The sequence below is a fragment of the Trichomycterus rosablanca genome, chromosome 6, assembly GCF_030014385.1.
Source record: "Trichomycterus rosablanca isolate fTriRos1 chromosome 6, fTriRos1.hap1, whole genome shotgun sequence".
NCBI lineage: Eukaryota > Metazoa > Chordata > Actinopteri > Siluriformes > Trichomycteridae > Trichomycterus > Trichomycterus rosablanca.
This window is the reverse complement of record NC_085993.1, coordinates 25,059,603-25,086,064: the sequence shown is the minus strand read 5'-3', so window position 1 is coordinate 25,086,064 and position 26,462 is coordinate 25,059,603. Positions and strand designations below refer to the sequence as shown.

At 39.0% G+C, this 26,462-nt stretch overlaps 1 protein-coding gene across 4 annotated transcripts; it reads right to left on the bottom strand.

Annotated features, from left to right (window-relative positions):
- Positions 1–565: 565 nt before the first annotated feature.
- Positions 566–14,032, bottom strand: vapb (VAMP (vesicle-associated membrane protein)-associated protein B and C). 4 transcript variants are annotated; one of them, XM_062996760.1, is made up of 7 exons: positions 13,820–14,032; positions 10,333–10,485; positions 7,049–7,078; positions 6,863–6,966; positions 1,675–1,755; positions 1,347–1,523; positions 566–794 (listed from the first exon to the last, which is right to left on the bottom strand). In XM_062996760.1, exons 1-7 carry the CDS (start codon positions 13,875–13,877, stop codon positions 627–629), a joined length of 771 nt encoding a protein of 256 aa, XP_062852830.1. In that variant the 5' UTR covers positions 13,878–14,032; the 3' UTR covers positions 566–626. The 4 variants fall into 4 exon arrangements, with proteins under 4 accessions (XP_062852830.1, XP_062852831.1, XP_062852833.1 ...); XM_062996761.1 differs by having other exon boundaries at positions 1,347–1,520; XM_062996763.1 differs by lacking the exon at positions 7,049–7,078.
- Between the last annotated feature and the right edge of the window lie 12,430 nt (positions 14,033–26,462).

The following is a 26,462-nucleotide window of genomic DNA, read 5'->3' as shown; positions in this document are numbered from 1 at the left end:
GGATTTTCAGTGTTTTACTCACCAACATTTTTTTACAATCTTGCAAGTGGAATTATTGCCAATTCTTGCTTGGTACATGACTTAAGCTGCTCAACAGTCAGTGGTCACCGTTGTTGGATTCCCCTATTCATGATTCAGATCATATTTTCAAAACTGTGTTTACAAAGCCATGCTGTTTAGAGTGTACAGAATGAGGCCTGTTATTGTCCTGCTAAAATAACTATGAACGTCCTGGAAAGGATGTCACCTTAATGGCAGCAAATGTCTTAAAAAATCCAATATATGCCCCTGTGTTTGTGGCACCTTTACACCAATGCCATTAGGCACTAATACACCCACACACCATGATGTATTTTGGCTTTTTCACTAACAGCAGTGAACAGTGGTCCAAGGACAAACAAGCAATGGATCCCTTCAGCAATGAAACCTATTTTCTTAAAACAGCTGGGCTTGTGTGCATTGTTTACCAGCAGAAATAAGAGCAGAGCCAGAAATGATGGTAAAGTACCTTTTGAATTTACATATGTTAGTAATCAAACAATAATCAACAAAACACTTTTTAATCAAAGTTTTTATTTTGTTAAATTGTTTCATTCAAAATGCTGAAGATTATTCCTTCCTAATTTTTACAAGAGTAACTTTCCAACAATGATGCCAATGACAAAGAACAACACAATTAAAGAGATCACCCTGATGCTCAAGCCTTCCTCCTTCACTGAAGTCAATGAAGAAGGTAAAGATTGCTGAACTGCCATCGCTGTGCTCTTGCTATTCCACAGACCATTATCTTCCTGCTATGGATGTATGATAAAGAAGAGAAATTACCCCCTTTTCAGTGCTGTGAAAAAGTATTTGCCCCCTGGGTCATGCTGCAGGACAATGTTCTGAAGATCACAAGCAAGTTCACCACTGAATGTTCTTAAAATAAACAAAATTAAGTTTTAGGAGTGGCCTGACTTGAATCTTACTGAGATGCTGTGGCAAGACCTTAAATGGAATGTTCGTCAAAGAGTGGGCCAAAATTTCTCCAAAGCAATGTAAAAGACTCATCACAAGTTATTGCAAATGTTTGATTGCAGTTGTTACTGCCATGAGTGGACCAATCCATTATGTTTAGGGGGCAGTTACTTTTTCACAGGATGATTTAGGTTTTAAAATAATCCTTATCTTTAATAAATGGAATGGTCATTTAAAAGCTACAATTTGTGATTACTTGTGTTGCCTTTATCATATATTAAAATTACTTGGAAGATATGAAACAATTAAATGTGATGAATTGTCTGTCTGACTATCAACAACATACTCAAAGATATTTTATACTATGGTCCATAAAGCAGGAGGCTTACCTTAATCTGTTTGTTTTCTTCTCTTAGTCGCTGCACCTCCATTTGAAGTCTTCTGCACTCTTCCATGATCTTTTTCACCTCTACATCACCCAGACTTGAAACCATTGACTTAGATGATAATGAAGTCAGATCAGATTTCAGAAGACTAGAGGTCTTATTGCTATCTTTGTCATGCTGCTGACAGTCGAGTTTACACACAAGTACATACACACAAACAAAAGTGGATTCATTTGATTAAAAAAAACCCTTTTTTAAAATAAATTTAAACTTTTAAATAACAAATAGCAGCCACAGACACTTTTTAGAGATATTTACAACCAGTTTATACCATTTTCTCACTGTCCTTTGGCACCTCAAAAATACATCGCAGCTTAGAGTCCATCAGCTCCTCTGGCTTGGCCTCCTTCCACTGCATTAAAAATAAAAAGAAGAAATTGGTTAAAAGGTCAATCAGAAGGGGAAAATAATATATTAAAAATGACATATTAAATGTGCTTGTTTATATGAACATATGAACAGTGTTTATCCCACAGCTGATAAACATAAAATTAGAACTGACCACCTATATACAGTATATATATATACTGTTTATATACAGTGTATCACAAAAGTGAGTACACCCCTCACATTTCTGCAAATATTTCATTATATCTTTTCATGGGACAACACTATAGACATGAAACTTGGATATAACTTAGAGTAGTCAGTGTACAGCTTGTATAGCAGTGTAGATTTACTGTCTTCTGAAAATAACTCAACACACAGCCATTAATGTCTAAATAGCTGGCAACATAAGTGAGTACACCCCACAGTGAACATGTCCAAATTGTGCCCAAATGTGTCGTTGTCCCTCCCTGGTGTCATGTGTCAAGGTCCCAGGTGTGAATGGGGAGCAGGGCTGTTAAATTTGGTGTTTTGGGTACAATTCTCTCATACTGGCCACTGGATATTCAACATAACACCTCATGGCAAAGAACCCTCTGAGGATGTGAGAAATAGAATTGTTGCTCTCCACAAAGATGGCCTGGGCTATAAGAAGATTGCTAACACCCTGAAACTGAGCTACAGCATGGTAGCCAAGGTCATACAGCGGTTTTCCAGGACAGGTTCCACTCGGAACAGGCTTCGCTAGGGTCGACCAAAGAAGTTGAGTCCACGTGTTCGGCGTCATATCCAGAGGTTGGCTTTAAAAAATAGACACATGAGTGCTGCCAGCATTGCTGCAGAGGTTGAAGACGTGGGAGGTCAGCCTGTCAGTGCTCAGACCATACACCGCACACTGCATCAACTCGGTCTGCATGGTCGTCATCCCAGAAGGAAGCTGACGCACAAGAAAGCCCGCAAACAGTTTGCTGAAAACAAGCAGTCCAAGAACATGGATTACTGGAATGCCCTGTGGTCTGACGAGACCAAGATAAACTTGTTTGGCTCAGATGGTGTCCAGCATGTGTGGCGGCGCCCTGGTGAGAAGTACCAAGACAACTGTATCTTGCCTACAGTCAAGCATGGTGGTGGTAGCATCATGGTCTTGGGCTGCATGAGTGTTGCTGGCACTGGGGAGCTGCAGTTCATTGAGGGAAACATGAATTTCAACATGTACTGTGACATTCTGAAACAGAGCATGATCCCCTCCCTTCGAAAACTGGGCCTCGTGGCAGTTTTCCAACAGGATAACGACCCCAAACACAACCTCCAAGATGACAACTGCCTTGCTGAGGAAGCTGAAGGTAAAGGTGATGGACTAAACCCAATTGAGCACCTGTGGCGCATCCTCAAGTGGAAGGTGGAGGAGTTCAAGGTGTCTAACATCCACCAGCTCCGTGATGTCATCATGGAGGAGTGGAAGAGGATTCCAGTAGCAACCTGTGCAGCTCTGGTGAATTCCATGCCCAGGAGGGTTAAGGCAGTGCTGGATAATAATGGTGGTCACACAAAATATTGACACTTTGGGCACAATTTGGACATGTTCACTGTGGGGTGTACTCACTTATGTTGCCAGCCATTTAGACATTAATGGCTGTGTGTTGAGTTATTTTCAGAAGACAGTAAATCTACACTGCTATACAAGTTGTACACTGACTACTCTAAGTTATATCCAAGTTTCATGTCTATAGTGTTGTCCCATGAAAAGATATAATGAAATATTTGCAGAAATGTGAGGGGTGTACTCACTTTTGTGATACACTGTATATATACAGTGGGGGAAATAAGTATTTGATCCCCTGCTGATTTTGTAAGTTTACCCCCTTACAAAGACTTGAACAGTCTATAATTTTTATGGAAGGTTTATTTTAACAGAGAGAGACAAAATATCAACAAAAAATCCAGAAAAAAAACATTAAATAAAATTTATAAATTAATTTGTTTTTAATTAAGGGAAATAAGTATTTGATCCCCTACCAACCAGCAAGAATTCTGACCCCCACAGACCGGTTATGTGCCCATGAGGCACACAAATTAGTCCTGTCCCTGTATAAAAGACTCCTGTCACAGAATCAGTTTCTTCCGTTCAAATCTCTCGACCACCATGGGCAAGACCAAAGAGCTATCAAAGGACGTCATGGACAAGATTGTAGACCTGCACAAGGCTGGAATGGGCTACAAGACCATCAGCAAGAAGCTTGGTGAGAAAGAGACCACTGTTGGTGCGATAATTCGAAAAAGAAACACAAGATCACAATCACCCTCACTCTGGAGCTCCATGCAAGATCTCACATGGTGGGGTAAGAATGATTCTGAGAAAGGTGAGGTCAGCCCAGAATTACACGGGAGGAGCTTGTCAATGATCTCAAGGGAGCTGGGAGCACAGTCACCAAGAAAGCCATTAGTAACACACTTCGCCGTAATGGATTGAGATCCTGCAGTGCCCGCAAAGTCCCTTTGCTCAAGAAGGCTCATGTACAGGCCCGTCTGAAGTTTGCCAATGAACACCTGAATGATTCAGAGAAAGTTTGGGAGAATGTGATATGGTCAGATGAGACCAAAATTGAGCTCTTTGGCATCAACTCCACTCGCCGTGTTTGGAGGCAAAGAAATGCCCGGTGGGGATGGTGTTCTTGGGGTCATATCCAGCATTTCTCTGCTCCCAGCTCCCTTGAGATCATTGACAAGCTCCTCCCGTGTAATTCTGGACTGACCTCACCTTTCTCAGAATCATTCTTACCCCACCAGGTGAGATCTTGCATGGAGCTCCAGAGTGAGGGTGATTGACTGTGATCTTGTATTTCTTCCATTTTCGAATTATCGCACCAACAGTGGTCTCTTTCTCACCAAGCTTCTTGCTGATGGTCTTGTAGCCCATTCCAGTCTTGTGCAGGTCTACAATCTTGTCCCTGATGTCCTTTGATAGCTCTTTGGTCTTGCCCATGGTGGTCGAGAGATTTGAACGGAAGAAACTGATTCTGTGACAGGAGTCTTTTATACAGGGACAGGACTAATTTGTGTGCCTCATGGGCACATAACCGGTCTGTGGGGGTCAGAATTCTTGCTGGTTGGTAGGGGATCAAATACTTATTTCCCTTAATTAAATACAAATTAATTTATAACTTTTATTTAATTTTTTTTTTCTGGATTTTTTGTTGATATTCTGTCTCTCTCTGTTAAAATAAACCTTCCATAAAACTATAGACTGTTCAAGTCTTTGTAAGGGGGTAAACTTACAAAATCAGCAGGGGATCAATTACTTATTTCCCCCACTGTATATATACCTGGTGATTTATATATAAATGGTGATTTTACACCAGAAAAGTTCTGTAGAATAGTAGAGCAAGATTGGAAAGTTCAATTATTCGTATCTGACAGGTCTGTAGACCATTCTTAATTATAGGGTTAGTAAGACAATGATTAATGATTTAATAACTGCAAACATACAGAACCCAATGTTCTTGTTCTCTACAGATTCTCTATTAAATGGGGTTACCCAGACTTCTCCCAGTCTTGTGATTAATGCTGAACAGTGTTTAAGATTCCTTCTGGATAAAATCACAAATCTTTGACATAATACTGTGCTTCCTTCTACATATACTGAAGTTTTTTCCCCAGAATAGGAAAGCTGAAATTGTTGAAGATTGTACAGGGTTTGCATCCCTTTACCTCATGATGATTTTCTTCCAGCCACATTTTTGAAAAGAGTTTTTGATTCTGTGGATGTCCACTTAATCAATTGTAAACTTTTAGTTTCAAATGCTTCCCAGACTGCTTCAAGTCGGCGATAGTCCTGTCTATTTAAAAAAAAAACTTAATTCAATGGATGTAAATCATAGATGATCTTAAACTTGCATTTTGTCTCATAATACCCTAGAAGAAACCGTATTTTGAGGTCTGGCTTTCAATCTGGCTTTAGACATAAACGTAGTACAGAGACTGCCCTTCTGAGAATTTTAAATTATATCTAAATGAGTGCTGATGCTGGAGAGGTGTCTGTTTTGGTCTGAATGAATATTAATGCAGCGTTTGACACTGTTGACCATAACATTTTGATAAATTGGCTGCATTGACTGTCCTAAATTAGTTTTTATAATATTTATGTAATAGAAAGTGGTATGTGTTGAAAAAAGGACATCCTTATGTGCTTATCTTTCCTGTCGGATTCTGCAAGGGTCTATCCTGAGCCAAATCTAGCTCTAAAAATCAATATAACAATAACAAGCCCTGGTTTAATGCCAAACTGAAGCATCAATCTAAGGAGGAAGCATACAGAAATGGGGATTGATTGCTGCAAGGAATTCCCCTAACAAAAAAATCAAAGCACCCAAGAAGAGTTTCTTAAGCAAGTTGACCCGGCTTTGATCACCAACTTCCTCACTGGCAGAGAGCAACAGGTGAAGTAGAGTTCACCTCAGGAACCCAGATTACAGCACAAGTGCCCCACATGGTTGTGTATTCTCCCCACTGCTCTTCTCACTGTGTACTGTGGGAGAAAAATGTTAATTTATACTAGAAGTATTAATACATAATCAATTAATACTAAGTACGTGTAGATATGCTTAGGGCATAATTGCCAGTAGTCATATTCCAATATTCCAAGAATACTGCTACAATGGAATGTTTGTGGAAAGTGGCATACACAACAAGGAGTGCGTCAATTGCATTTTATGACTTCCAAAACCCAGTTCTAGCTGTTTTAGACCAGTTCCTATGTTCTAGCTAAGAAATCTCTGTTAATAATGAAATTTTCCACTGTCCTACAAGGACAAAAACAGTAGTATATAAGAGTAATTATTTTCTTAACGCACTCTCTGATTTTCTATGTGAGACTTTGTCAGTGTGAACTTTCTCTGCAGACAGGAATAAACTTCCACTCATAATCCAGTCTCTGAAGTATTTCATTAAGGGTTTTTTCCACCACAGTACCAACAACTGCACCTCCATAAAAGTTACACTTGGGTTCAGTAAACAATTCTTAACATCCAGGTCTCTAAAATGATAAAATCTGAATTATATAACCTTGAGAACATTATCAAGTCAATAGATAATAAACATACTATACTATTTCTTGTTTCAGGATGAAAACTTACCAGACGTTCCATGTCAGTCATGTCAGGTGGAGCCATTATTGACTGTACCATAAATTTGTGTTTGCACTTCTCATTGGGGTCATAATCAAATGGCTGCAGCATCACTGCAAACCAAAGACAACAAAAGAAATTGTAAAAAAAAATTAAAAAGTATATATTTTATTAGCAATAAAACTAGTATCTTACCGTAAGACCCTTGATCTATTGTTCTTCCACCTACCATAAATTGAAGGATTCATAGTGGGTGTTGGGCCATAACATTTGCTGATCATGTACACATAAATAATAGTTTCAGGGCCCCAAATCATTACAAAATTGTGTGTAAAAATGCAAAATATGAGCTTTAAAATGTATTTAAATATATTTTTGCGTTCAAACCATGTTCCATATATGTTCAAAAAAGTAGGCCAAGGACGCTGTTACACTGTAACATTTAGGAACAATTGCCTCCGGAGTAGAGGAGGTTTAATTAAAAAAAAAAAAAGAGTTGATGACACCTGCACCTGCACCACCAGGCATTTACTTCAACCCGAGTTTACACAGAGCATACACAGAGCCACTGGAATTTTCCATTTCAGGTTCTACTTTCTACCACTTTCTCATTCTTAGTTCAATTTGTACAATAGAGGATTTTAATAGTTTTTATCTTTTACATATCAGGTTCTGGAGATAACTTTCTTTATTATCACATCACTGGCCTGCCAGTGGCGTCCAGACCATGCCACAGAAGTCACACTGCCACTGCTAGGGCGATCCACAGAGGTTCCCTTATCGTGTCCAAGAAATACCACAGAGGCCACATCACCGCCGCCAGGTGGCACCACAGAGATCAAGTTGCCACCACTGCCAGGCAGTTTCAAAGAGGCCAAGTCTCTACTGCCACTGTCAGGGGCGCCACAAATGTCACACTAAGTTTCACAGATGACGCGCGTGTCTCCACTGCCAAGCAACTCCACAGACGTCTTGCCACCATTGCCAGGTTTCTTTATAAATGTCTTATTACTGTGTCCAGACAACTCCATGATTCTGTTGCCTCTACCACAGTTATGCCCTATGCCCACTCTGTCTCTGCTCCTGCCACCTGACTTGCCTTCATGTATATTTAGCCCCAGCTGTTACTTGTTTTTTAAATATTGTGTTGTGTATAAGTTACCCTTGTTTTCTTGTTAGTTTTGCGGGTGGGTAGGTTAAAATAAGATTGGATATTGCAGCCTTTAACCCTCATTGATGTTATGATAGATTCCTTGTTCCTTGTTCTAGCCTAACCATAAAACAACCTTGATATTCTTGTTCCATGTTCTAGCCTAGCCATAGTATAATTTTGAGATCCTTCTTTCTTGTTATAGTCTAGCTTTAATGGTTTAAAGCAGGGGTGCCCAATATATCAATTGCGGTTGACCAGTCGATTGCACAGTGCAACCTGGTAGAGCATGCCTCATTTAAACAGTCAACGTGATTGACATAAAATGTGGCCACTGTTTCTTTAATTTGCTGTTTGTTACCATAGCTATGCCTCAGTACACCTAAAGCACTGCTAATCTAGAAAGTTCTTATTCAGCAGTAGCCATTCTGCGCCATTTTTGCATTTTTCCTTTAGTAACCTACACTGCTTGTGAAGATGTGTGCGCAACCAAGCACACAGAAAACCAAAAACGATCGGTTCGATTCGGGCGAAATCACTGCAAAGACAGCTGTTTCGTTCATATGTGGAAGAAGCTGACAATATTCAGATCTCATGTTACATACAGATGTCAGATGGCTTACAAATTACACAATTAATATCAGTAAATATTTTCAACTTATATAGATCTATGTATAAAGAATATGTATAGAGAAATGAGTTCCTCCAGTATTGTAGATCCATACATGCCATCACAAAAAGGTTTGCTGTGTCTCCTAGCAGGGTCTCAAGAGCATGGCGATACCAGGAGATACCAGGACATGGGCTGTTACAAAGCTGGATAGGGCCTAAGAGGGGTATCAACACAGCAGCAAAACTGGACAGACAACCATCTCTGCAGATACAGTGCAATCAAACAGTTGGAAATCTGGGAGATCTCCTAACTAATCCAAAAAAAATTAAATTCCATGAGATTGGATGATCGTTAAAATAATTTATTTTAAACCATTGAGCAAGTATCTTACATGTGGAGATCAATCATACAACCCCAAATCAGAAAAAGTTGGGACAGTATGGAAAATGCAAATAAAATAAAAATGCAGTGTTCCTTACATTTACTTTGACTTTTATTTGATTGCAGACAGTTTGAACCCAAGATATTTCATGTTTTGTCTGCTCAACTTCATTTCATTTGTTAATATACCTCCATTCCTGCATTTCAGGCCTGCAACACATTCCAAAAAAAGTTGGGACAGGGGCAATTTAGGACTATTAATGAGGTGAAAAAACTAAATGATGTGATTTCAAACTGGTGATGTCAACAGGTGATTGTAAGCATGGTTTGGTACAAGAGCAGCATCCAGGAAAGGCTGAGTCTTTGATGAGCAAAGATGGCCAGAGGATCTCCAGTTTGTCAACAAATGCGTGAAAAATTATTGAAATGTTTAAAAACAATGTACCTTAAAAAATATTGGAAGGGATTTGCATATTTCTCCCTCTACAGTGCATAATATCATTAAACAATTCAAGGAATTGGAAAGAATTTCAGTGCGTAAAGGCCAAGGGCACAAGCTTAAGCTGAACGCCCCTGATCTTCGATCCCTCAGACAGCACTGCATCATGAACCGCCACTCAACAATTTTGACAAAAAAATTTATAAATAAAAACAAATTGGGCTGATTGTGCTGCCGGTACTGCCTTACGTTATCAGTAGTGATAAGGGCACTAGCAAATTACAAAACTAGAGAACAATCTGTCAGAAAGAATAAAGAGAGAGCAACTGTCTGTGGCCACCACCTGCAAAACCTTTCTTTTTTTGGGAGTTGCCTTGCTGTTGCCTCTCCACCTGTCACTTCCATTTAAATCAAAGCAGATAAAATTGATTCACAATCGCTTCTGCTTCCTAACTGGACAGATTAATATCCCTGAAGTTTAATTAACTTGGTGTTATATTGTGAAGACTTTGAGCAGTATATATAAAACCTTAAGTTCACCAATACTATAGTTCTAATAATATTTATGCAGACAAATGTCTTAATGTATTCTGACATTAAAGCATAGAACAAATAAACACTTGCTGTTAAAGTAGAAATCATGGAATTGTTTTCTTAAACAAAACTGAATCTAAGTTTTCAAAGCATTATTGTAGCCACCGTTTGCAGATATGGTTAATTAAGAATGAATTCCAATCTCTCACAATATTATTTCCAAATCTAACTAAAATAAAAAGACATTAAAAATTTTATTTTTAGAATTAGCTCAAGGGTAAATTAAACAAAACTCACTAATTTTATTCTATATTAATACACAGATGCTTGAAGGAATTTGCTGAAGTAGTTTGTACATTCACCTGAGACATTAACTGAGACTCCAGCTTCGATCACGCCACTGTTTGGCCGAACACAGTAACGGTGTGGCGCAGTTGTCTTTACTTTAAAGCAAACATTTCTGTCAGTGGGATTAGTAAGCTTTAAAGTTGAGGTCACCACTTCAGTAAATGGACCTGAAAAAAAAAACAGATACAGTGCAAACAAACAGTGTAACAGGTCAATTACCTGTTACTACAGTTCCCAGGATCCACAGCGCTGATTAACGCTAACTCGCAGTACCTGCGATTTACCTATTAAAGAAAACCCTAAGCGTTACTCAAAGGAAACCCTGAGCATTACCCGGAGCTGGTAAGTAATGTAAATGCCTGGTGGTAAAGGTAAATACGCTTGCTTGCTTCCTACTTTATTAAGAAGAGTTATACGTCTCAGTTATTTCTTGAAAAAAAGTAGAACTCCTTATGCAAAATTTACACTACACTATTTTAAAGGTGTTCAGATCGCTGTACAGTTAACGCTACACAACTTGATCTCTTGTAATTGGTGTTCGAACACTCTTGGTCTTTCAGTTGTTAATGTTGAATACTTTTGGTCATGTAGTTGGTGATGTCGAATACTTTAGGTCATGTAGTTGGTGGTATCCTAATACTTTTGGTCATTCAGTTGCGGTACGTTTCCAAGCTATTGTCTCAGCAGAAGTACAGTAGATTAAACTGCCTTTAAAAAAATGAATGGAAGTGAATGGGGCAAAAAAGGGGACTAAAAACAGGCATAGAGAGTGAACTGATGCGCATATCAAAAGCTGTATCCAAGCTGTAGTGTCCTCAAAGGGACAGACTATTTAGAGTTAGAACAGATTCAATATCTCAAAAATTGCGGACAAAGAAAGTCGAACATAACATTAACATAAGAAGAAGAACTAGAACTAGAACACCAACTACTGAATACTTTTGGTCATGCCTACTGCAATCACATAATAATAATAAGACTAACAGATAACAATAGATAATAGATAATACACTAATAATAATAAGACTAATGGATAGCAATAGTGCCTACTGCAATCACATAATAATAATAAGACTAACGGATAACAATAGATAATAGATAATACACTAATAATAATAATAAGAAGACTAATGGATAGCAATAGTGCCTACTGATATCACAGTAAGAATATATAATAATAAGACTTACAGATAAAAAAAGGCAGTCACACTAATACTAATCAGACTAACAGATAACAATAGTCTAATAATACAACCCCAAATCAGAAAAAGATGGGACAGCATGAAAAATGCAAATAATAACAAAAACATTTCTTACATTTACTTTGACTTTTATTGCAGACTTTTCACTTTTCATTGCAGACAGTATAACCCTGTGATATATTTAATGTTTTTTCCGGTCAACTTCATTTCATTTATTAATAAACATCCATTCCTGCATTTCAGGCCTGCAACACATTCCAAAAAAAGTTGGGACAATAAAGCATTTACCACCATACTAACAAATGAAATGAAGTTGAGCATACAAAACATAATATATCTTATGAAATATCTTGGGTTCAAACTGTCTGCAATCAAATAAAAGTCAAAGTAAATGTAAGGAACACTGCATTTTTATTTTATTTGCATTTTCCTTACTGTTGGGACTTTTCTGATTTGGGGTTGTAATAATAATAAGAAGAAGACTAAAAATATAATGCACAGCTGTATATGTAATCTCTGAGAAAACAGGATTTTCCAGAATAGCCAACATTCCTTGATTGCTCCAATATGCAGTTCCAATGCCTGTCAATTGTAGGTGCCTTTGAAGGATGAACAGGAATTAGCATGAGCACTTTAAATAGCCTGCAACTAGCCTGAAAGGGTTTGATGCACTGTCTTGTGACACATTCACTTCATCACCAGAACTGTAGTAATTTGAGCCAAACTAGCCCTTCTGTTGTTCTGTAACAGACACCATAGCCTTTGTGTTCTCTGGCCTCAAAAAGTCTTGGCCACGCAACAAACCTGTCTGTGGTTCATGTCTTGTCTCTACTCGGACCACTGTCAGTGAGTACTCACTAAGGTTGGGAAAGCACCCCTTCCTGTTTTCAAAATACTTCAACCGATAAATATTTTAACCCACAATACTTTAACCCATAAAAATTAACCCACAAAGTCTACCACAAGTCTACCACAACTGCCATCAGACCAACATCTAATGTAGCCCTAAACATGCACAACTGTTAAAAATAGACATTGTCATGCATGTTTTTGAAAAATGATCTTAAAGTTTTGACTCATCAGTATTTGACTTTTAGTTCAAAAAGAGGTTAACAATTAGCCGGCTCACCAATTTATTGTGGTGAGCTGATTAATTTAGTAATCAAGAGCAATAACTTTGTACAGGGCAATGACTTAATAATATCCATGTTAAAACTGGTTTCTTAAATACATTTCTTTCTTTATTGATGTATTGTACAAAATGTATTAATGGACACATATTTGGGCCACATTTGGGTTGCCCAAAAGGGGATCACATTAAGCAATTAATTATTTCTATGCCTCTTGATATAACTATATCTACATTGGGATTTGTGGTAACCTCTAAGTAGTTGCGATATATAAATAAAATTAGCATAGTGTGATACATTAAATATTTATAGTTCTGGCAAATACTAAAGTAAATTCTCATTACATTTATATGTATATGGCAAGTGGACATGTTTCCTAGTGTTGATTTGTTCTTAGCTAGTAGCAAGTGTTAATACAACAGTGTTACATATAACAGGGGCTAATTAACAATTTATTAAACCAGAATTATAAATTAACAAGATACCTTTACTTCAAATACAGAGTTTTGGCTGTGGCTTTATTTTGTAAACAACCAAAATCTTAAAGACAGTGGTCTGTTTACCATGACAATGCATTATTTTGGGTGACCTTACTAAATATAAACAATTTGGTGCGTGAACAAAAGCGTACATATGGTTAAAACATATAAAGACTTCAAAGTATATGAACATTATAAGCATACTTTATCTTGTGATAGGAAATCATGACTGACTTAATAAGTTAACCAATGTAAACATTTTAGTCATGCACAGGGCTAGCTATAAACAAAGAAACATGATAAAAGCATTTATCTATGCGTTCTGTATTATATGCTGGATAGGAACTTGCTACTGAATGGACTAAAAATAATAGCTCGGGCCTATGAGCTACCGTTGCTGCACTGTAAACATCGACAAGTTGAACAGCTGTGGGGCCAACTGCTGATAAATCCGAATTTAGCAGCCTGTGCTTGGCCGGTGAATATGACTCATTCTATGAACTGAACGGCATTTGATGTCAGCATACACGCTAAAATTAACCAACAGACGACATTCAACCCGTCCTGCATACAATGCAAAATATGGGGTCTTTCCTAATCTCAAGACACCCTATTTTTTAAACAAATGTTCTTTTCTAATGTTTTGATCGTATGAGGACTGTCCAGTCCATTTTGCCCGGCGTATCTTACCTCGGAATTTCAGGTCGTGTTGCGGTTCTAGAAGCAGTACCTGCTCTCGCCGGGCCATATCCCAACAGTTTGGACGCGGCAATTGTCACTTCAGAAAAAAAGTCGGTTGTCGCAACACTTTCGCTGTTATGGCTATGTTATACTATTTTCTATTGATTAAGAAAAGGGGCGAATTTAAATGCAACTACTGTGCAGCCCAGCCAGCTAACGACGTTGTTGTGCAGTATGAGAGTGAATGAGAGACGCGCCCTGACGTCACACTAGCTGCAACACATTGACTGCTATGGTACGTCTGCACTAATTGTGATGACTAAATTGTAATTTGTACTGATTTGTAACCTTCAGTGGCATATTTGGCACATAAAGCCTGGTGGGGCACAATAAACTCTGTGTAGGCAGTATCCGATTAGTCGGTGAAACTACACACAAACCTACAATACTTGTTCAATGAATCCAAACTAGTGGCATAGGTTTCATTTAAACTTTGAGTGGGATACACAACTCACACCACCTAGCACCAGAGTAATGTTTTATGTTATCTAAAACATGAATTATAACATGAACCAAGAATTTTTCCAAAATTGTTTAATTTCCCTTTCAGGCTAATAAATATATATCAAAAATATATCATTATAAAATAATAATTATTATAAAAAATAATTGAATTGCTTTTTTTATTATTTTAAATGTAATTCATTAAGAGTTATTCATGTGTCCACTTAGGTGGACAGCATTCATTTGAGTTTTACTGAGAGTGATATTTCATTAACAGCCCAATGAATAGAACAATACTTTTAGAAATAAAGTAAAATAAAAACTTTTAATGATGTGGTTAATTGTAATTTACTGCTTCAAAAAATAACTATTTGAACAACACAATAATTGTATTGCTTTTTAGATGTTGCTTTTTGTGGTCAAATTTTATTTACCGGCAAAGATGCCTTTTAGTAGAAGAATTTTACAGAAATCCCCGAAGCAAATGGAGTTTCTGACATTCCGTTAGCTATTTTAGTTCACCATATGATTTGTTGCACTTGCAATTATTGGCCACATGGTATCGCCATACTCGGTTGTTTGGTAGCGTCCCCTTGAAAGGCTGTCATGCATCAATAACAGAATAACAGTAAAACCTGCGCACATGAAAGGGTGCACACTACCATGCATGAAAGGGTTAATAGCCTATATATATATATATATATATATATATATATATATATATACAGGGGCGATTGAGCACTTGCTGTGGTTCACCTGATTAAACTTTGCTGCTAACCTTTTTAAAGTATCTCATATGAGACAAACTGTTTGGTAAAATGCAGTATGCAGGAGAAGTGGCAGTATGGAGGAGAAGTGTGAGAGTCTAGTGCTAAATTCACACTACACAAATTTCAAGGTGTTCAGATCGCTGTACAGTTCACACTCCGCAACTTGATCTCTTGTAATCAGGAGTCTTTTAGGTCGTTGTGGTATTCACACTACAAGATTGATCAGGAGTCACATACTACACACACAAACAACTTTGATCGCTTGCTTCTTGTTGACGTGAACTTTTGAACATGGTATCATTATTACCCTTGTCACTTCTCGAGTGTGTTTTCATGACAAAACGTAATTTGGGAGACCGACAGACTCGTCTACAATTCTTGATGGTGATAGATCGTGTAGAATGTGACTCCTGATCAATCATGTAGTGTGAATACCACAACAACCTAAAAGACTCCCGATTACAGGGATTGTCTGTTCTGCAGAGAGAGTTGGAGGTAAATAAATATTTTTTTTTGCAGTGCAACATACAGTAGGTATAATAGTTTGGTGTGGACAATAAGGTCACAATACTGTAAAGCTTGTGTGTATTCTAATAGAAACAATATTATGACCCTTTCCGTACATTTACAACTCCTCCCACAGGTTTCCCATCACTCCATATTTTGCATTCTCATTGGCTGTAGCTTGACCCCACACTCACTGGCAATCACAACCTGATCGCAACACTTTTTACTCTACATGATTTTGAGTGGCCGACAAGTCCAGATATTTAGCATGCTAGATATTCTTCTTAAGTCTGCGAGTCGATCGGATCGAGTCGTCGAACAGTTCACACATAGCAATCAAGAGCTGATTTTTGAGCCACAAGCGAATGCTGATTTGCCTCAGAGCTGGCACATCTAGTGGCAATCTCTCGGCTAGCGAAAATCAGGGCAAACACTGAGTAGCGTAAACTAGGCATGAATGTGAAAAAAATGCACTAAAACAATTAGAAAAACCAAATTGCTCTTATTTATTACTGGTCATTAGTACTCTCTACTAATGAAATGATGAGCCTGCTCTGCAAAAGGAAAGCAATATTTTTTACGTTAAGCTTATTCTTCTCATGAAGGAAAAAGCTAAACATAAAAATGATTACTTTCCTTTTGCACCATAGGTTTGTCACTTCAGTACAGAGTACTTATGGCCAGTAATAACTGAGAGACGTGTGGTGTTCCTATAACAAGTTTAAAAGTGTACCACCACACAGTGGGAAAATACAGCTAAACTTAAAATACATGTGAATGGCATAAGAGTGTATCTGATGGTTATTCCACACCATTGGGTATGCTTGTTGTGTTACACTTTTGATGACATTTTACCTTAGTGTATGCTGTAGGTGCTTCTCTATAAATCAGCGTCAGTTGTCCGAGATTAGGGGAGGGGCACCTAGCACAAACTGACAGGCAAACCAGCAACTGTTAATAAAAATAACATGATTTAAATAAAATAATAATTTTTACCAAATCTAACAACCAGAAGAATACACGACAATGCTAACTTAAAATCACAAGGATGCACACATATCGTAAAGAGTTAGCAGAAGTAAGTGATATCACCAATAACAGCATTTGATCTCACACAACTGGTATATTACCTTGCTATAGAGCATCCAAAGTTGTCAAGCAGTATACAATCACTGAGGTCTGCAACAGTAATAACACATCCACAGAAAACTATCAGAGCAGGAACACTCAATGATTTCCAAGACTTAATATACAGCCTGAATAGAAAACCTTGTAACAATTCTAAACAGACTCACCAGTAACGTTCATTGCTTGAAAAAAAAAGATGTACAACGATCTTTCATCTGGGAAAACTTTTCAATAACTTTTCTGTGAAAGTTCAAAAGTCCATAAATTAATTAATTTTCAAGTATTTATTTATTTATTTATTTATTAGGATTTTTTACATCATGTTTTATACACTTTGGTTGCATTCATGATAGGACAAGTAATTGCTGGTTAAACAAGATTAATCAGTTCAAGTCTTTAATGTCAAACACAGTCATGGACAATTTAGTATCTCCAATTCCCCTCACTTGCAGGACTGTGGGAGGAAACTCCCAGAGAAAACCCACACAGACACAGGGAGAACATGCAAACTTCAAACATGAAAGGACCCGCTTTCATCAAACATGAAAGGACCCGCTTCACCTAGGAATCTAACCCAGGACCTTCTTGGGGTGAGGCGACAGTGCTGCCCACTGGGTCACTGTGCCGCCCTAATTCATTTTCAATTTATTTATTTTTTCAATTAAAAATGTAACTTGTATGACATTGTCAGCTTAATTCATTAAATTGCTTTGCTATTAGCAGTAGCTAACAGGACTGTGATGACTACGGCTGGCACTGTCGCCCTTGGCTTGCTCAACAGGGGTTTTTGTTTTTGTATCTGTTGGTCCTGAATTCTGTAAAGTTGCTTTGAGACAATGTTTATTGTAAAAAGCGCTATAAAAATAAACTTGACTTGACTTGACATGTGGCAGCGTAAACAATGTTCACTAAATGTCCTGACACAGGCCTATGTAAATTTATTTTTATTGGCTGCTCTCAGCATGGGGTAAACACGATTGTGCCCCACAGCTAAAAGCACATTGAACATTTATTCAAGTGTTTTAAACTCATTACTTGGTAACTCGAAGGCCGAGGGGCCAACCACACGCTCAACAAACACTAACCAGTACATAACAGGTACAGGAAGATTTTTGTAATGTATCCGACAGTCACTGTCATATGTAATAATGTGCAAAAATATTAGTTATGAAAAAAAAACACTACACGACTGATCAGCGATAGGGGGTTTCACACTACACGATCTATCACCAACTGGAATCGCAGGCGAGTTTCTCTGGTCTCCCAAACTACATTTTGTCATGAAATCAAACACGAGAAGTGACGAGGGGTTAAATGATACCACGTCCAAAAACAAGTAGCGAGCGATCAAAGTTTGTGCGCTGATGTGCAGTGTAACAACAAAGAGGAAAAATAGGAACAGCATGGATTGTTCTATAGTGAGTTGGAGGTTAATAAATATTTTTTTGCAATGCAGCGTTGGTGTTACGTTTTGTAGAGAACTTGTGTGTGTACCAATGTATTCTGATATAAACTATATTATGCCTCTGTCCCACCTTTTTACAACTCCTTCCCTGCGTTTCCCCTCACACTGTATCTTGCTGTATTGGCTGTTCGACATAGCACTCATTGCCAGTTGGGCAACTCAGATCCAGATATCTGACATGCTAGAAATCTCTCTTCGGCTGCTCAGATCGAGTTGTTGAGTAGTTCACACATAGCGATTGAGAGCCGAGTTTCGATCACCGAGCAAATGGCGAGTTCAAATCAAATCAAATCAAGGTTTATTTGTCACATACAGTGTATCACAAAAGTGAGTACACCCCTCACATTTCTGCAGATATTTAAGTATATCTTTTCATGGGACAACACTGACAAAATGACACTTTGACACAATGAAAAGTAGTCTGTGTGAAGCTTATATAACAGTGTAAATTTATTCTTCCCTCAAAATAACTCAATATACAGCCATTAATGTCTAAACCACCGGCAACAAAAGTGAGTACACCCCTAAGAGACTACACCCCTAAATGTCCAAATTGAGCACTGCTTGTAATTTTCCCTCCAAAATGTCATGTGATTTGTTAGTGTTACTAGGTCTCAGGTGTGCATAGGGAGCAGGTGTGTTCAATTTAGTAGTACAGCTCTCACACTCTCTCATACTGGTCACTGAAAGTTCCAACATGGCACCTCATGGCAAAGAACTCTCTGAGGATCTTAAAAGACGAATTGTTGCGCTACATGAAGATGGCCAAAGCTACAAGAAGATTGCCAACACCCTGAAACTGAGCTGCAGCACAGTGGCCAAGATCATCCAGCGTTTTAAAAGAGCAGGGTCCACTCAAAACAGACCTCGCGTTGGTCGTCCAAAGAAGCTGAGTGCACGTGCTTAGCGTCACATCCAACTGCTGTCTTTGAAAGATAGGCGCAGGAGTGCTGTCAGCATTGCTGCAGAGATTGAAAAGGTGGGGGGTCAGCCTGTCAGTGCTCAGACCATACGCCGCACACTACATCAAATTGGTCTGCATGGCTGTCACCCCAGAAGGAAGCCTCTTCTGAAGTCTCTACACAAGAAAGCCCGCAAACAGTTTGCTGAAGACATGTCAACAAAGGACATGGATTACTGGAACCATGTCCTATGGTCTGATGAGACCAAGATTAATTTGTTTGGTTCAGATGGTCTCAAGCATGTGTGGCGGCAATCAGGTGAGGAGTACAAAGATAAGTGTGTCATGCCTACAGTCAAGCATGGTGGTGGGAATGCCATGGTCTGGGGCTGCATGAGTGCAGCAGGTGTTGGGGAGTTACATTTCATTGAGGGACACATGAACTCCAATATGTACTGTGAAATACCGAGCAGAACATGATCCCCTCCCTCCGGAAACTGGGTCGCAGGGCAGTGTTCCAGCATGATAATGACCCCAAACACACCTCTAAGACGACCACTGCTTTATTGAAGAAGCTGAGGGTAAAGGTGATGGACTGGCCAAGCATGTCTCCAGACCTAAACCCAATAGAACATCTTTGGGGCATCCTCAAGCGGAAGGTGGAGGAGCGCAAAGTCTCGAACATCCGCCAGCTCCGTGATGTCGTCATGGAGGAGTGGAAAAGCATTCCAGTGGCAACCTGTGAAGCTCTGGTAAACTCCATGCCCAGGAGAGTTAAGGCAGTTCTGGGAAATAATGGTGGCCACACAAAATATTGACACTTCAGGAACTTTCACTAAGGGGTGTACTCACTTTTGTTGCCGGTGGTTTAGACATTAATGGCTGTATATTGAGTTATTTTGAGGGAAGAATAAATTTACACTGTTATATAAGCTGCACACAGACTACTTTTCATTGTGTCAAAGTGTCATTTTGTCAGTGTTGTCCCATGAAAAGATATACTTAAATATCTGCAGAAATGTGAGGGGTGTACTCACTTTTGTGATACACTGTACATAGTCATACACAGTACAACTGGCAGTGAAATGCTTTAGTGACTGCTCCGCCACAGTAATTACAAAAACTACAAAATAATTAAAAAATATATTATACAAAAAATATAGAATGTTTTTAAAAGTAAGAATTTAGAAACATTAGAAAAATTAACAATATAATTAAAAAGAGCAATTTAAAGTAAAGTGAACATTAGAACAATATAATTACAAAGTGCAAATTAAAGTGAACAAGTGTGTAAAGTGACAAGTAGTGCAGAACTGTGCAACATAATGCTACATAATGCTATACAGATGTGATAAATAATAAATACACAATACTAATCTATACATATACAGTGTATCACAAAAGTGAGTACACCCCTCACATTTCTGCAAATATTTCATTATATCTTTTCATGGGACAACACTATAGACATGAAACTTGGATATAACTTAGAGTAGTCAGTGTACAGCTTGTATAGCAGTGTAGATTTACTGTCTTCTGAAAATAACTCAACACACAGCCATTAATGTCTAAATAGCTGGCAACATAAGTGAGTACACCCCACAGTGAACATGTCCAAATTGTGCCCAAATGTGTCGTTGTCCCTCCCTGGTGTCATGTGTCAAGGTCCCAGGTGTAAATGGGGAGCAGGGCTGTTAAATTTGGTGTTTTGGGTACAATTCTCTCATACTGGCCACTGGATATTCAACATGGCACCTCATGGCAAAGAACTCTCTAAGGATGTGAGAAATAGAATTGTTGCTCTCCACAAAGATGGCCTGGGCTATAAGAAGATTGCTAACACCCTGAAACTGAGCTACAGCATGGTGGCCAAGGTCATACAGCGGTTTTCCAGGACAGGTTCCACTCGGAACAGGCTTCGCCAGGGTCGACCAAAGAAGTTGAGTCCACGTGTTCGGCGTCATATCCAGAGGTTGGCTTTAAAAAATAGACACATGAGTGCTGCCAGCATTGCTGCAGAGGTTGAAGACGTGGGAGGTCAGCCTGTCAGTGCTCAGACCATACGCCGCACACTGCATCAACTCGGTCTGCATGGTCGTCATCCCAGAAGGAAGCTGACGCACAAGAAAGCCCGCAAACAGTTTGCTGAAGACAAGCAGTCCAAGAACATGGATTACTGGAATGCCCTGTGGTCTGACAAGACCAAGATAAACTTGTTTGGCTCAGATGGTGTCCAGCATGTGTGGCGGCGCCCTGGTGAGAAGTACCAAGACAACTGTATCTTGCCTACAGTCAAGCATGGTGGTGGTAGCATCATGGTCTGGGGCTGCATGAGTGTTGCTGGCACTGGGGAACTGCAGTTCATTGAGGGAAACATGAATTCCAACATGTACTGTGACATTCTGAAACAGAGCATGATCCCCTCCCTTCGAAAACTGGGCCTCATGGCAGTTTTCCAACAGAATAACGACCCCAAACACAACCTCCAAGATGACAACTGCCTTGCTGAGGAAGCTGAAGGTAAAGGTGATGGACTGAACCCAATTGAGCACCTGTGGCGCATCCTCAAGTGGAAGGTGGAGGAGTTCAAGGTGTCTAACATCCACCAGCTCCGTGATGTCATCATGGGGGAGTGGAAGAGGATTCCAGTAGCAACCTGTGCAGCTCTGGTGAATTCCATGCCCAGGAGGGTTAAGGCAGTGCTGGATAATAATGGTGGTCACACAAAATATTGACACTTTGGGCACAATTTGGACATGTTCACTGTGGGGTGTACTCACTTATGTTGCCAGCCATTTAGACATTAATGGCTGTGTGTTGAGTTATTTTCAGAAGACAGTAAATCTACACTGCTATACAAGTTGTACACTGACTACTAAGTTATATCCAAGTTTTAGTTCTATAGTGTTGTCCCATGAAAAGATATAATAAAATATTTGCAGAAATGTGAGGGGTGTACTCACTTTTGTGATACACTGTACATACATATACATATAAAACAGTATACACGCATATACTTATATACACATACATATGTCCACATATATGCACATACATATACATATAAATTAGATTGTGCAAGTTGTGTAAATTAGTCCTAAATGCTATTTTCGTTGAGGACTCGAATAGCTTGTGAGAAAAAGCTTCTTCTCATCCTCTCCGTTTTGGCTTTTAGAGCACGAAAACGCTTCCCAGATCGTAACAAAGAAAACAGTCCATTACTGGGATGACTGGGGTCCTTTACTATCCTCCTGGCCCTTGTCCAGCACCGTTTCCTGTATATGGACTGCAGATCAGGAAGCTCAGTCCGGATTATGCGTTCAGCTGAACGCACCACCCTCTGTAGATCCTGCCTATCCTGCTTGGTGCTGTTTCCGAACCAGGTTGTGATGTTTCCCGTTATGATGGATTCAATGGTGCAGGTGTAGAAGTTACGAAGCACCTTGGATGGTAGTTTGAAGTCCCTTAAGCGTCTGAGGTGATAAAGACACTGACGGGCCTTCTTTGCCAGCGCAGTGGTGTGGCAAGACCATGACAGGTCCTTAGAGATGTGAACTCCAAGGTACTTGAAATTGTCTACTCTTTCCACTGCGGTGCCACTGATCATAACAGGGTGATAGTTCCTCTCCTGCTTTATGCTGCAGTCCACTATCAGCTCCTTTGTCTTGCTGACGTTAAGGAGGAGATTGTTGTCCTGGCACCAGTCCTCCAGGTGTTTAATCTCCTCTAGGTAGGCCCTCTCATCATTGTTAGAGATCAGGCCCACCACAACAGTGTCGTCAGCAAACTTGACAATGGTGGTAGAGCTGGAAGTGGCCACACAGTCATATGTGTACAGTGAGTACAGCAGGGGGCTCAGGACACAGCCCTGGGGGGCGCCAGTGCTAAGGGTGAGTGTGGGTGAGATGTGTTTTCCTACCCGCACAGCTTGTGTTCTGTCCGTCAAAAAGTTAGAGATCCAGTGACACAAGGATGGATGAAGTCCCAGGTTCAGGTTTAGAGGGGATAATCGTGTTAAATGCTGAGCTGTAGTCAACAAACAGCATTTTAACATAATTACCCCTCCCAGCATCCAGGTGTGATAATGTAGTGTGAAGCAGGTAGGTGATGGCATCATCTGTGGAACGGTTGTGGCGGTATGCAAACTGTAAAGGGTCCATAGAGTCCGGAAGTGATGAGGTGATGAAGTCTCTGATGATCCTCTCGAAGCACTTCATCACGACTGATGTTGCTCCCGAGCCGGCAAATCTAGCGCAGACCAGTCGGCGAGTGAAAATCTGGGCAAAAATCATGTAGTGTGAACTAGGTATAAGTCGTGCCAACACAATAGGATCTCGATCCCACACCTTATGTTGCAGCCACGTGTTATTTTTATTTATACAAGATGTCACCTGAGGGGCACCATAGCCTTGTACAGTAAGTAGCCTTGTAGCGCCTCCTCTGACGATTTTAGATTATTAAACAAAGCATGACATTATAGAAAGGAAACTGAGTAAACACAAAACTTTTCATGAAACATAATTCAGTTTGTTTATTAACAAATTTTTTCACCACCTATCAGAGCAATTATTTTAGAATTTTTAAAATAATAGTAGACAGGCATTAGTGGTTACATAGTCAAAAAAAGACATGTAAAAGGTGTTTTATAACCATGGTGACAACGAAGGAGCTGTGACAAAAGCTGAGAGAGGAAATAATTTTATTTTATCTAAATTTTATTTTTAGATAGAGAGCATGATTCATGGTTGATGCATCGTTTTTAAAACTATGTTTATAAATGATCCTTTTTCATTTCTACAATGTTTCCATTCATATAACTGTTCATATGATTTTCCTCAGCACTACTTGCTGCGTGCATGACCTAGGTTGAATTTTATTTTATTTCTGCTATAAGTTTAAGCACATTGCTTTGTGTACGGAATGCCATAAACACATGTTGCACTTTGTTTAATAGGGAGCACTTGAGAATTTGATAATATGGACATAAACCCTGTTTACATTTAGTTTTGTGCCATATTATTATACCATACAGTTTTAAAACAGTATTAAACAGTATTAAAATAAAAGAAGCTTAAATGAGATTCTGAATTAAATTTTTGGAGGAAAATTAATCGACCAATCGATAAAATAGTATAGATAAAATAATATAGATTAATCGATAGAAAAATAGATGTTAGTGGCAGCCCTAGTTTGCACCTAGTTTCTCTCCCAAGAATGCCATGTACATTGAACTTAACTGAGGCAGGTGAGGTCTTTTTTTCTGTTCAATTGACTCCATTAGAAAAGTGATAGGGTATAATGGAGAGCAATCTACGTAGGTTGGAGGCTGTAAGTACATGTAAAAGTGTGATCTGAAAATATCACACTTCTGCAAATGTTCAAATGAGGCAAAATTGCAATAAATATAGAAATCAGTCATGAAAGACCACACTGCTACTAGACCAGGTGGCAAATGCCACATCTATTCGTGATGGAACAAACATGCTGCTGCTTGCGTCAGGCCCAGAGGAAAAGTGCAATCATTCCCATTGTAGAAAGGTTTTGTTAAGAAAACCAGAACACATTTACAGAAATCTAGGCAAAACATTTATTTTTAAATTAAATCTTTCACCCCAAGAGAGAGGCAAGTGCTCAGTGTCTGATATTCAGTTGCATATACATCTATATGATTATGTGTAATCTATTATCCAAGTTTTTAGAGCTGGTGAATTGAGAAAAGCATCATATAGCTTTTTTTAATATTAACCTAGTATTAACCAGGTATTTTGTGAAGTTCTGTTAGTGCGATCATTCATTTGGGGGAGATTTAAAAGGGGCTGCAAAATATATAGCAACAAATCATCCACATAAAGCGAGATGTATGCTCCAGTCCTGCCTGTCTGTTCCCTTAATATCATCATTCTGCCTCAGGGCTAGAGCTAATGGTTCTATGACAAAAAGAAGTGGGGATAAGGGGTACCCCTATCTTGTGCCATGATGGAGTTTAAAGTAAGGACAAATTATTGTTAGTACGCACAGCTGCCACCAGAGATGCATATAATATTCTTACTCATAATATAAATTTATGACCAAATCCAAACCTCTCCAGCACATTTAAAAAATAGCCCCACTTTACCTGGCCGAATGCCTTTTCAGCATCAAGTGAGAGTACTGCTTCTGGCACACTGGACGGAGAGACAGTATACATTGAGGTGGACAGATCCCCCAATATTTAGACTTGCTTAAAATGTCCCTTAAAATACACTGATGTAAATATTATAAATAACCATATTCCACTCACTAGCTTTAAGTAATGTTAGGATCCGTCAGTGTTCCACTTTCCCATCAGTTGTTGACATAGCAGGAACACTTTAGAATGGAAGAGACTTAAAGACTTGAACTGATGAATCTTGTGTAATAAGTTTTTACCTGTCCTGTCATGAATGTAACCAAAGTGTATAAAACATGACGTTAAAATCCTAATAAATAAATAAATCAAATCTGAGCAAACATATTCACACCTCTCTCCCACATACATATTTACACTTCCATACACCCTAGCAACCACCTAAAACATCATAGCAACCATCCACCAGCACCCGAGCAACCTACCTGAAAACCCTTAGCAACCACCTTGCAACAGATTAGTAACCCCAGTACATCTTGACAGCTACCTAGCTTTACCTTAGCAATTGCTTAACTACACCTTAGCAATCAGCCATCACCACAGCAAACACCTAAAACACCTTAACAACCACCCCCAATATCCCACTACCCACAGCAACATCTTAAGAACCACCTAGCAACACCTAAGCACCCACTCGGGTTCCTTAGGCAACCGGCTAGCAACACCTTAGCAACCGCCTGATACACCTTGACAACTGCCTATCAATACCTTAGCGACCACCTAACAACAGCTTAGCAGCCCTTAGCAACTATCCTGTTAGCATAGCAACTGACTAGTAACAACTTAAAAACTACCTAGCAATAGCTTAGCAACCACCCAGTAAAACCTTAGCAACTGCTTAACACATTAATAATAAGCCTGCTACCACAGCAACTGTTTAACAACCTGTTACTATAACAACCATCTAGCTATACCTTAGAAAACAACCACATTTCTGAGCAACCATATTCACACCTCTCCCCACATACATACTTACACTTCAATACATCTTGCCTACCATCTAGCAACACATTAGCATTTGAGAGCAATACCTTATTATTTATACACCAATCTCCGTCTTTCTTACTTTACAAATGACTGCTAAGTGTAGTTTTGTGTTGGGACCACTCACAATGGTGCTTTGCATTAATTAAATTGTATGACCTTGTTGTCAATGTTAACAATATTGTTGTTTACTGTAAATAAAATGTACTATTCATCTATAAGAATTA

Excerpts from the sequence above, each read along its gene's own strand:
- vapb (XM_062996760.1), bottom strand. The coding sequence starts at position 13,877 with ATGGCCCGGCGAGAGCAGGTACTGCTTCTAGAACCGCAACACGACCTG. Across the intron at positions 10,486-13,819 it reads ACACGACCTGAAATTCCGAG|GTCCATTTACTGAAGTGGTG; the intron begins GTAAGATACGCC and ends TTTTTTTTTCAG. Across the intron at positions 7,079-10,332 it reads AGTCTCAGTTAATGTCTCAG|GTGGAAGAACAATAGATCAA; the intron begins GTGAATGTACAA and ends AATTTATGGTAG.